This window comes from Gekko japonicus, unplaced genomic scaffold (assembly GCF_001447785.1).
Source record: "Gekko japonicus isolate JY-2015 unplaced genomic scaffold, Gekko_japonicus_V1.1 scaffold1967, whole genome shotgun sequence".
In the NCBI taxonomy this organism is placed as follows: Eukaryota; Metazoa; Chordata; class Lepidosauria; order Squamata; family Gekkonidae; genus Gekko; species Gekko japonicus.
Window position 1 is genome coordinate 19995 of NW_015175421.1, and position 12642 is coordinate 32636.

The window sequence follows — 12642 nt, forward strand, 5'->3', positions numbered from 1 at the left end:
TACAGTAATTATTATTATTCCTGCTTCATCATCACCTTTTTTATATAGCCAACAGAGCTTTCTTTAAAAAACAAATGACAGGTTTTAAAAATGTTTGGTTAACAGTGCTTTCAGCATCTAGGATCTAGTATCAAGGGCTGCATTTAAAAAGGTAGGTTCTTTCCTCATGACATGTACATTGTCCTCAGTAAGAAAAAGAGTAAGTGGCTCTTCTGCTGAATAGCCTGTTATAAAAGCCAAAAGTGAACCAGTGACAAAATTGTTCTTTTTGTTTTCTAACCTTCTTCCCCATTTCAGATGCAAGATGTCATCCTGGCAGGAGCAGATGGGAAATCAAACAGAAATAAGAGAATTTGTCTTCCTGGGTTTTTCTAACTTCCCGGAGCCCCATTCTCTGTTCTTCATCTTGTTCCTGACCATGTACGTCACCACCTTGTTTGGAAACGGCCTCATCCTGGCCACCACTTTCCTGGATTCCAGCCTGCATACGCCCATGTACTATTTCATCCGGCATCTCTCCTTCCTGGACATGTGCTACACCTCGGTCACTCTGCCCCACGTGCTGAAAAACTTGTTGGCAGAGTCCAAGGCCATCTCCTTCGAGGGCTGCCTGGCCCAGCTTTACTTCCTGGTGGCCTTTGTGGGAGTCGAGTGTCTCCTGCTGGCCGTGATGGCGTACGACCGATACGTCGCCATCTGCCGTCCCCTCACATACACCCTCCTCATGAACCAAACATTATGTGCCCAGTTGGTGGTGGCCTTGTGGGTCTGTGGCCTCCTCAACTCAGTCCTGCACACAGTGATGACCTCCCTCGTGCCCTTCTGTGCCTCTCACGAGCTGGACCATTTGTTCTGCGATGTCCCTCAGTTGCTCAAGCTCTCTTGCGCAGACACTTTCCCCAACCAAATCACATTGGTGGTGGTAACCATGCTGCTTGGGGCGAGCCCTTTCTTCTGCATTGTGGTTTCCTATGTCCATATTGTCATGGCGGTCTTGAGGATCCGCACATCCCAGGGTCGCCGCAAAGCCTTCTCCACCTGTGCGTCTCACCTCACAGTGGTCACCTTATTCTACACCACTTGCATGTTTAATTATAACCGACCCAGTTCTAAGCACCCTGCATATATAGACACTCTGGCTTCTGTGCTTTACAATGTGGTAACCCCAATGCTGAACCCTATCATCTACTGCCTGAGGAACAAGGAAATGAAGGAGGCTCTCAAACGAGCGCTCAGCCCCAAAAAGTCACTGTCCCTGTGGCTCCAATAGTGGGTCAAATTCCTAAAAGCTCACTGCTGGAGAATATTGTAGGCCTGTTAATGACATAAGCTAAGGACCTCAGATACATCACCAATGTCTTTGCACTATGTTAGTTTTCGTCCTATGAGGCGTTTCCTTATCTCTAAAGCACATCATATCTTGACATATGTTCCTTTCTTTTATACAATGAAGCAATTTTATCCACTGGACCTGTGGTTTTAACACAGGAATAAAGCATGCAAGGAAGGGGAGTTTCCTCATGTGTGTTTTTTGTATGGTCCTGTTTCTGTTCTTTCAGTATGCTCTGTTAAGTAGTTACCCTTTATATACTTAAAATACTTGTACCGCCATAAAATATTTTGAGGTGGCTCAAGATTCCATGAAAACAATTATATCTATTATGTCAGTACTATTTTAAACAAATATTTTTTTAAAAAAATCTATTTATTTAGGAAGACATTGGGAGTACAGAAAAGAAAAGGGAAAGAAAAAGGGAGGTTATAGAACATAATTGTATTTGTCAAGAACAATCATGTAATACAAAATGTATAAGACAGAAAACATTGTCCCTCACATTCCCTTCATTATCATTTTAAGCCATCCCCTTTTTGATATCATTTTAAAGCTATTATCTATAATATACAATAGTTCTTACATCTATTGGGATACGATGTAACTGATCTATTTTTGAGTTTGACTACATCATTAGTGTATCTAGTGCTGTTCATTTTATAGATTGTGATTTTGTTGTCAGATACTCCCAGACTTGAAAGGGGACTACATCATTAGTGTATCTAGTGCTGTTTGTTTTATAGATTGTGATTTTGTTGTCAGACACTCCCAGACTTGAAAGGGGTTTTATCAGTCTGACCTCCTAGTCCATTTATTCCCAGTGTGGCACCTCCGGGGTACCCTCCCCATGTCCTTCATCCCCAAAGAATCTCTTCCTGATGCAATCCTGGTTTTCCTCCATCTCACTAGAAGACGAACAAGAGCGCAGGAGGCATCACTTCTCTGTGTGCCAGGAGTATTTGTCTAGAACTGCTACTTCCGTCTTAAGAGGGCACCTTGTTTGGAATCTCCAGCATTTTGTGATTGGCCCCAGCCTACGGTTGCTAACGGTGGCTTGGAAAATCCCTGGAAATTTGGGGCCAATGTTTGGGGAGGGTGGAGTCTGAAGAGGGAGGTTGCTCAGTGGAGATGTAACTCCCCCGAGTCTGACCTTTTCTCCAGTGAAACACATCTCTATAGTCTGGAGATTAGTTGGCATTCTAAGTGAATTCCAGGTACCATCTGGAGATTTGAAACCCTACCTTTTCCCCATGGCATCCATTTTGTGTTCAGCTGAGCCTCTTCCTGGCACCCATTTTGGGTGCTGCTAAATTACAATAGCACCCATAGCCTCGAAAGGTTTGAGGGACCATCATCCAAGTCAAACTCCTTGCTTGATGTAAGAACAAAGATACAGGCTGTCCAGAAGCTCTTGGAAGACCTCCAGTGAAGAAGAATCCACCCTTATTTAGATGGCCCAATTATCAAATTGTTCTCCTAATATTCCACCAAAATCCACCCTCCCATAGGGTTGCCAGGTCTGGGTTGGGAGGTGGAATGGGGAGGGTGGGGTTTGGGGAGGGGATGGACCTCAGTTGGTATTGATATATGTCACAACAGCCATTTTCACCAGGGGAACTGCTGGAGATTTGAAACCCTACCTTTTCCCCATGGCATCCATTTTGTGTTCAGCTGAGCCTCTTCCTGGCACCCATTTTGGGTGCTGCTAAATTACAATAGCACCCATAGCCTCAAAAGGTTTGAGGGACCATCATCCAAGTCACTCCCTGCTTGGTGAAAGAATCCAAAGCTACAGGCTGTCCAGAAGCTCCTGGAAGACCTCTAGTGAAAAAGAATCCACCCTTATTTAGATGGCCCAATTATCAAATTGTTCTCCTAATATTCCACCAAAATCCACCCTCCCATAGGGTTGCCAGGTCTGGGTTGGGAGGTGGAATAGGGAGAGTGGGGATATGGGGAGGGTGGGGTTTGGGGAGGGGATGGACCTCAGTTGGTATTGGTATATGTCACAGCCATTTTCACCAGGGGAACTGATCCCTTTCATCTGGAGACTAATTGTAATTCCATGAGGTCTCCAGGCCCTACCTGGAGACTGGCAACCCTGTGCCATTACATAAGCTTATTCTTGTCTTGCATTCTGGGGCAAGATCAAGTCTTTACTGTTTCCCTTGCTTTTTAAAAAATAAGTTCCATTTTGAATTGACTATTGGAAACTGCTTCAGAGATGAAGCTTCTTCCTGATGTCTGGAAACATCTGATCTGTAATTGAACTGGAGAAACCTGAGCCCTGTTTGATCTGGTCATTTCGGATTGCAGACAGAAGAAAACAAAAAGTATTTTGTTCATCAGTAAAAACCCCTCCCCCCAAAAAACCCTGCTTTTGCTATTCCTTTAATTAAAAAATAAGTCACTAAGATAACGGTGGGGGGGGGGATGAATCCTTATTTGTTTATTTTTAAAAAGCCAAAATGCCAAAATTGAGAGCCATTCTTCATGTATTGAATAGTTTCTTTCATTTCATTTTTCTTCCCAGCTCGGACCCTCAGTGGCTTAAAAATACAGTTTACAAAAATGCAATCTACATAAGGAAACAGAAAATCTCCTAGAAAACAAAACAATATGCTAAAATGCAGGGATTTAAGAGTCAGACTGGGTGATGCGGGAAATCCCCAGTGCTATGAAGCTGGATCCCAACTCAATTACATGACACACTTTTCAGGAGAACAGGAAATCAACCCCATATATGGGTAGAAATGGCCAATATCGTTCTATAAGCTTAAATAGCTTCACCATGTGAGAATTTGTCATTCACATCCCCTGAGGATTGCTGGATGTATACTGAAGAAGCTTCTGCAGAGAGGATTCCCCCAAGAAACACACGTGCTGCTGTAATTATATATCCCAAAGCATAGTTTTCCTCCTTTTTATACTTCTCTGGTATCACGTTTAACAGAAAAAGTTCTGGATCATATGGTATCTCTATTTCTAATATATCGCCCAGCATTATATGTACTTTATGCCAATATCGTTGGGTCATAGCACACCTCCACCACATATGGTAGAAGGTGCCTACATTGTTTTTGCACTTCCAACAGTTCTTAGACATATTTGGATAACATTTCGCTAGTTTATCTGGCGACCAATGCCAACGGTGGAACATTTTAAATAAATTCTCCTTGTAAGGAATAGATCTCAAGTGCTTTGCAGCTGTCCATATTTTAGACCAATCTTCAATGATGTAACCAAAGTCTTGCATCCATGTGATCATTTATTTATTTTTAAAAGGCCAAAATTGAGAGCCATTGTTCATGTACTGACTAGTTTCTTTTATTTCATTTTTCTTCCCAACTCAGACCCTCAGTGGCTTAAAAAAATACAGTTTACAAAAATGCAATCTACATAAGGAAGCAGAAAATCTAGAAAACAAAACAATATGCTAAAATGCCGTGATTTAAGTGTCAGACTGAGTGATGCGGGATATCCCCAGTCTGCTATGAAGTGGGGTCCCAACTCAATTACATGACACTTTTCAGGAGAACAGGAAATCAGCCCCATATATGGGTAGAAATGGCCAATATTGTTCTATAAGCTGAAATAGCTTCACCATGTGAGAATTTGCCATTCACAGCCCCTGAGGATTGCTGGAAGTATACTGAAGAAGCTTCTGCAGAGAGGCTTCCCCCAAGAAACACCCATCCAAACAATACTTTCTTGCTGGAATCCACAAAATGACTTAGTTTGGATGTTCCCAAGAAGCCAGAAATGATGGCCCAGGCCTTGTAGCCTTTGAAAACTGACCATATTGACAGCCCTCAATGTGGCCCTCTCGACAATGAGTTGAGGACTAAACAGCAGCAGTTACCCTTAGGATTGATCACGGGGAAGGAGAGGCAATGCTGTGTAGCGGTTATAGAGTGTTTGGACTAAGCCCAGGTTCAAATCCCCACTCTGCCATGGAAGCTTGCTGGGTGACCTTGGGCCAGTCTCTCTCAGCTTCATCTATCTCAAAGGGTGATTGTTGTGAGGATAAAATGGAGGAGCAGAAAATGATGTTTACTGCTTTGAGAGGAAAACTTGAGTACAGATATCTCAGTAAATAAAACCCCCAGCAGGCAAAATGAGTCAAGCACAGAGTGTTCCGGAGCCATTTCGCTTTTCAGTCTTGTCCTCTTGAGACGCCAGAAAGCACTTTGACCCAAACATCTCCCCTCTAACCGTACAGCACTAGCTCAATAAATACCAGAGAGTGCTACAGTTAGAGTGAGTCTTCAGGGAATTTCTAGACATTTTGAAGGGGGGGGGGTTTCATGTCCGATCTTCCTACTGATGGAGAAACCTCTGCCCTGCAAGAAACACTTGCCCTAGGTTTTCTACCCAGAAAAAGAGATTGCTGAGCTTGGATTTGTCCTTGCTTAAGGGAAACAGAATGAAGAGGGAGAGGCGGCCCCTCACAAGTGGAGCAGGACAGTGATGCCGTTTCCTCGGAACCCAGACTTCGACATTAGCATGCACCGTTAGCAAATATATGGAGCATGTGCCTCAGCTGAGGTGATGGGGCAGAGAAGGCTCAGGAATGAGAAGCCTGTTGCCAACAAACATGGAAGCCTAGCCAGTCCTTCAGCTGTTCAAAAAACAAAAAACCCTCCTCTTTATTCCCAAACTTTAGCACACAAATCCTCCCATGATTTCTTAGCAACACATTCAGAGTATTATTTCAACTTTGATATTGTTCTGTAGCCTCCCAAAAGGCAGCCAGGATCAGGAGCCTTTCCAAATCAAAATATGTCCACACCTCAAATCCTTTCAGAGATAGGAGAGGTTTTCAGGCAAATGGCAGAAATTATTGGGTGGATCCAAACTGGAGGAAAAAAGACCATTTTAAAAAGTCTATGCTGGGGATCCTAGGACCAGCATGGACTGTACAGGATTAGCCCACCCAGCCCAGTCCAGGGATGGGAGGGAATCCTGTACTTTTCAGTACATTAAACAACAAGCCACGAGACAGTCTGTACCATCTCTGGTCTTCACAACAATTTGCCACCAGAACCTCTTTTCACTAGTCCCTGCCTTTCCTAAGGGAGAGATTCCAGCCCTTAGTTAGCATCTGGGATTTAACACAGTAGCAACTCTATCCAGAGATGCACGCTTTTTACCCTCCCATGGTAGCGTATGTGGTCAGGATTCGGCACAAGACTTAGACTTGGAATCCAAGTTACAACATCAAAGACAAATTAGCAATAAGAAGGATCTTTATTCAGTACAGAGCACAGCAAACAGACTAGATTACAAAATAACAAAGGCTAGGGCAATTTGCCTTAACTACACATTGAGGATACATAGTTACCACATCAGGAACATCCACAGTCCAGAATAGTCCAAGGGATTTTGAAGGGAAATCCCATTTTTCCACACCCATGTGCTCCAAGTCACAAAGCAGGTCTTTGTTTTCCAAGATACAGCATTTCAGGTGCAATAAAACAGACAATGACAGGGGAGAGAGCAAGAGCAAGAGAGCTTACTCCCATAGGAGTCACAAATTAGATGTGGCCATCAGCCAATTGCGAGTGGGCATGGGTGTGCCCAATTGTTGGTTGCCATGGTTGCTAACATCAGGTTTGTGGGATTGGCTGGAAGTTTGGAGACCCTGCCTGCAGTCAGCTGACCCAAACTCCAGCTACTTCATTGTGTACGTGACTTGTTGCATGTGGGCCAGAAAGTGTAGCCATGAGGTCTCGCTTTTGGCATGAAAGTGTGAAAGAATGTGGGTTTATGGAATGGATATTGAGGCCATGTGGCCTCACCATTTGGCTTGCAACAGGAAATAAGACACAGCATGTTATCATAATGTAATCACAGGAGAAGGCATGTGGATATAGAAAGCAGAAAGCAATTTTTCTATACATGGACAAAAGCCATTTGGAACAGCAGGAAGAAAAGTGGGTGAGACCAAGTAAAAATGACGGCTGAATCCAAGCCATTATTTCACCAAGTATAGGTTTCACCAAGTATAGGAAGTACTTTTTCTGGCATATGTTACCTCTATTCAAAGCGAAGGTTTCCTCAGGCTTATTCCTCACAGGAGATAGCATCCAAAAAAGCACTTTCCCATATGCAGTACGGAGAGTGAGGGTTGTTTGGGTGTTATCGCCTGGAAATGTGTGGAGAATCCCAACATCCTTCTGTTTCAGAGAGTATTTTCTCCAGGAAACATAGATCTCAAAGACAGCTCTTACCTGTTGTCTTGCAAGCGTTTGGAGGCAGTTCTGGAACAAATTTCTCTCTTCTCAAAATATTGGCTGGTGTTTTCTCCACAAAAAGACCCATTCTAATCTGTAGCACTTTCTTAACAAATCACAGACAAGAGCAGCAGATAGAATGGGACTTTCCAGGAATATCTTGGCACATTGGAGAAAAGCTAGAGTTTCATCTTTTTTCTTTTCAAAAGATCCACAGAACGCCTGCTAACAGGATAGGTTTGGATCCAGCCATTTTTCCACTGGGGGGATTAGTGAGATAAAGTGAAGAACTGAACAAGCTTTCGAGAAAAGGGTGGCTGGATTTGTGGTATTTTTTAAAAAATTACCATGCATGGGTGACCTTGAGCCAGTCATTCTTTCCCAGTCCAACCTACCTCACCAGGTTGTTGTTCTGAGGATAATAATAGAGGAGGGAAGAACAGTGTTGTAAGCCATTTTTGGGTTTCAATGGGGAAAAGAAGGGTATATCTAAATATCTTTATCCCACTCTTCCTCCAAGAAGCTCAGGGTGCCTCCTCATTTTTCCTTTCAACCTCCCTGTGAGGTAGGCTATGCTGAGACAGGGACTAGCTCAAGGTTACCTACTAAACTTCATGGCACAGTAAGGATCTGAACTGGGTCTTCCCAGTCCAGTGTTCTAACCATTAGGGAGCACTCCCCTGAATTGACACACACCATTGTTCCATTATCCAGATTCCTGGATGACTTATTCTCTAAGAGGTGAGCAAACTGAAACCTGCTACGCTAAAGAGAAACGGACTGTTAACAGGTACTAGAAGACAGAAGCAATGAAGTTTCCACATAACTTGACCCTCAACAAGGAAGCACTCACCGTTTAATGCTTACAAAGTACATGCTTCTGTTGAGGTGGAAAGTTAATGGGAATGGATCTGGTGAAACCAGCCTGAGTTGAGGCAAACCCCGAAATTTCTCGTGTCTTGTAATGGCTAAGACCCTTCACTTTCTCCCAACAGCTTGCTCCCAAGCAACAACATCTCAGCTAAAACCTCTCTCACAATCAGCACTTGAGGTGTGAAAAGTTCCACAAACATCTAGGAGAAGATTTAGTTCACTGAATTTTTCTTGTCTTTGTGTAAAGGTTAGTATGTCTTGAAAAGTCTTCATTGCTCCAGCTTTTCATCTTCTCTGCAATGATTAGTTTGAAGTCTGAATACTCTTTATGAAGTTCCTTATCATATGATTGTTCATCTTTCTGGAACAAAATGCAGTAACACTTAGCTAATCTTGAAAGCTCTTGATTCCCAAAAGAAAAAATCATCCAGGTTGGAGGGGTCTGATGAACATTCTTTGTCAAATATACACCAATCCTGTATCGTTCTCTGGAAATCTTTTATCCATGTGAAATTTGCCTAATAAAACAGAGAATGGCTTCGATATTTACTGTAGAGTTGTAAGATGAAATCAAATCTTGTACAGTTTTGCTGAAATGGACTTTTCTCCCAGATATTGAGATCTAATTTTCCTGATTTTGGCTTTGGTGAACTGAAATGCTTCCACAGTGGTCAAAGAGTTTTTCTGAAGAATTTCGCGAATTTCTGCTAAATCACAAAGAACATCACAAAGGATAAATAATGCTGCCTTGTATTGTAGTTTACTTGCGATTAATGTCCAAATGATTTTAGTTATAAAACTTCCTTATAGAATCAACTATTGCAGCACTATTGCAAGCAGCCAATTTTACAATGCCAGCAAAAACAGTTTTATGAAGTTCTCCAGCAGTTCTTCTGAATTTGATATACATAATAAGCATCTTTGACACAGTGATGTCAGTACTTCCATCAATTATGAGGGTATGGAAAGGAAATTCACAGATTTCATTTAAAATTTCACTTTTAACACTATTTATGCAATCAATGAATTCAAAGACATAGTTTTTGCTCCGCCAGCTAGCAGGAATTTTGCCAAGTGGTTGTGAATTTGCTGCACAGACAGAATGGATGCATTCAACTTAACTGCAAGTAGCACATTGTCAATTAAAATCTTGACCACTTTTGGACTTGACCTATCTCGATTCGCATATCCAGTTCTGGTGTTCTGATCTTCAGGTGTTTCTCGTAAGAAATTCAGTAGAGATCCATGGTTCTGATTCTGAAGTTTTGTTACTGCATCCAAGTGACATTTGTGATTCACATAACACTTTAAGACTATCTACTTTCCACTCACCCCATTTCATTCCGGTGCTCCAATTCCCATCAACGTCTGCTTTTGAGACATGTTTTGCAGGCTACTACGTTTCACGATATTCAAACATTTCTTTTAGTTGCACATTCTTACGTCCACTCACGTGTGGCATCACAGCTGCAATGGAAAACTCCGAGACATGTTTTGCAGGCTACTACGTTTCATGATATTCAAAAATTTCTTTGGAAAACGCTGTCAACCATTCACTCTTGAAACAATTATGTTTTTCCTTTGTAAATCCGCCAAACTGTTGATTGTCAGGTTTTCGCCTCGACATTTTCAAAGACTCCTGGTCCCTAGGATGCTAACAAAGAAGGGAAAGTGTCTTTAAAGCTTCCAGTTTAACAGGTGCATGTGCTTGCATTTTTATAGCACACAGGGTGCTGAACTCATTTGTTACAAGGGACAAAACAAGGAAGTCTCTAGGCACTGTCACACAATCTGTTGATATTACATCCAGAATTATTATGAAGTAAAGCATTTTTTAATCTCCCTAAACAACTTTTTTAGTAAAATGGACTTGTGTTTACTTGTATTAGTTACACTAAATCTGACTTTGGAAATAAACAAGAATAGCTGCTAAAGAAATGAGAAAAAGTATAAATTAATTCAGTACCAACGTTCACTTTTGAACCACATTGACTTCAATCAGATGCATGTTTGTATATAATCTTAGATACATGACTGACACATTCAACCCTATAGTACTGTAGATTAATACTCCTCTCTGGCAGGTCTTCTTAAAAGTTGGCTAACACAAATGCAGTGGAAACTCAAAACAGGAATAGTAAAGACATCCTCCCCACTCTTTTTAACCATCCTTTTTTCAAACAAGAGTTTTCACATCCCCCCCAAAAAAAACCCAGAGTAGTGCAGTTCTCCTGCGTGCAGTCTTCATTTCCTCCTCTTCTTGCCTTCAGAGGGTTCCCCAGCAGCTTCACTTCCACTAAATGAAAGTGTGATTTGTCCTACTGAGGGGGTCACTGCTTGGCTTCAAGCTACCCATTTATGCTATTCATTTTAATACAGGGTGAAGGTGGACCCTTGTCAGGCTTTGGTAGCATTTCCAAGCATGGATTTACAGGACACGCACACAGCAGCCAAAATAAAGCAATGAATCCCAAACACAAAAGATTGTACACAAGCCCACATGACCTCTCTGAAACAAATACATGCCTTCCCTTCCAGCTTGGGCTCTGGCAGGTGCATTAATAAAGATCTGAAGAGATAAAGGGTTGGAGATGGAGTGTTCGTTTGGACAGCACAGGCACCAGCAGGCTCAGCACCTCCAGCCACATGCAGCCAGCAGCAAGGACCAAAAAGTGGCACTTTTGAGAACCCATATGGAAGAAGAACCACTAGGTGGGTGGGCAGCCACTGTGACTGATTCTGCAAGAGACGGGGCACACCTGAGTCTTCCTCTGAACAGGCTCCTGTGAAGCTGATTAATAAAACAAGAAAGAGGCAGCTCGAGATTAAAAGGCACATGCATGACTGGGCGGGAAAGAGACTTCTCTACCTCTCACCACGTGACTCCACACCTGTTCACTCCCCCCCAGAAGCTTTCGTTGCCCTGTGCCAAGCTAAAAATCTCTGCTAAAATTTGTGCACCAGCATACGCTAGAGCAGTTTCACAGGAACACTGGTTTTGACCCAAACCGCTCCACCCTAACCATACAGCACTATCTCAATAAATACCAGAGAGCACTGCAGTTAGAGTGAGTCTTCAGGGAATTTCTGGACATTTTTGAGGGGGGTGGGGGGGAGTTTCATGTCCGATCTTCCTACTGATGGAGAAACCTCTGCCCTGCAAGAAACACTTGCCCTAGGTTTTCTACCCAGAAAAAAAGATTGCTCAGCTTGGATTTGTCCTTGCTTAAGGGGAGAGGCCCCTCAGTTCTTTTGGTGGAGCAGGACAGTGATGCTGTTTCCTCGGAACCCAGACCTCGACATTAGCATGCACCGTTATCAAATACACGGGAGCATGTGCCTCTGTTGAGGTGATGGGGTAGGGAAGGCTCAGAGAAGGAATGAGAAGCCTGTCGCCAACAAACATGGAAGCCTAGCCAGTCCTTCAGCTGTTCAAAAAACAAAAACAAAAAAACCCTCCTCTTTATTCATGTCCCATCCTTTTACATTGCATTTTGCCAAGAGTCCTGACAAGAAAGTAACAGCCATTCTATTTTAGAAAAAATTAAAAGCTATATTCTGATGTTACTAACGTATACCATGCTCATTACTAATAGAAGAAGAGGAGATTGGATTTATACCCCGCCCTTCACTATCCAAAGGAGTCTCAGAGCGGCTTAAAAACTCCTTTCCTTCCCCCTCCCCACAACAGACACCCTGTGAGGTAGGTGGGGCTGAGAGAGCTCTGACAGAAACTGCTCTATTTCAAGAACTGCTCTGACAGAACTATGGCTTGCCCAAGGTAATCCAGCAGGTGCAAGTGGAGGAGCGAGGAATCAAACCTGGGTCTCCCAGGTTAGAGTCCACACACTTAACCACTACACCAAATATTTTATAGCTCTCTCCTGTTTGTTTATGTGATCTGAGAAAGAGTACTGAGATGTTTTATTGTGATTTTCAGCTGTCCCAAAAGTATTACCCTACAATTGATGCAGCAATAGACCAACAAGCAACTTAATTCTGTTTGCCTTTTCAAATCGTGACTGGTGTTTTTTTGTTTCAGAAGAACAATTAGTTCTTACTCTTTTGGCAAAACAACGTAATAATAACTGTGCTCAGGGGAGTTAGGCCAATGTTAATTGTGTGTTGAACATGGCTTGAGGATGATCCTATCTGTGAAGAAACTAAACTCCTGGAAAAAGATGAATTTCCATGGATCAT

The 12642-nt window shown here is 42.6% G+C and overlaps 1 protein-coding gene across 1 annotated transcript; it reads left to right on the top strand.

Moving 5' to 3' along the window:
* Positions 1–325: 325 nt before the first annotated feature.
* LOC107122663 (olfactory receptor 5V1-like) lies at positions 326–1270 on the top strand. Its single transcript, XM_015425787.1, has one exon. The coding sequence runs from the start codon at positions 326–328 to the stop codon at positions 1268–1270; it is 945 nt and encodes a 314-aa protein (XP_015281273.1).
* The last annotated feature ends 11372 nt before the right edge of the window (positions 1271–12642 follow it).

Coding starts and splice junctions, on each gene's coding strand:
- LOC107122663 (XM_015425787.1), top strand. CDS start 326: ATGGGAAATCAAACAGAAATAAGAGAATTTGTCTTCCTGGGTTTTTCT.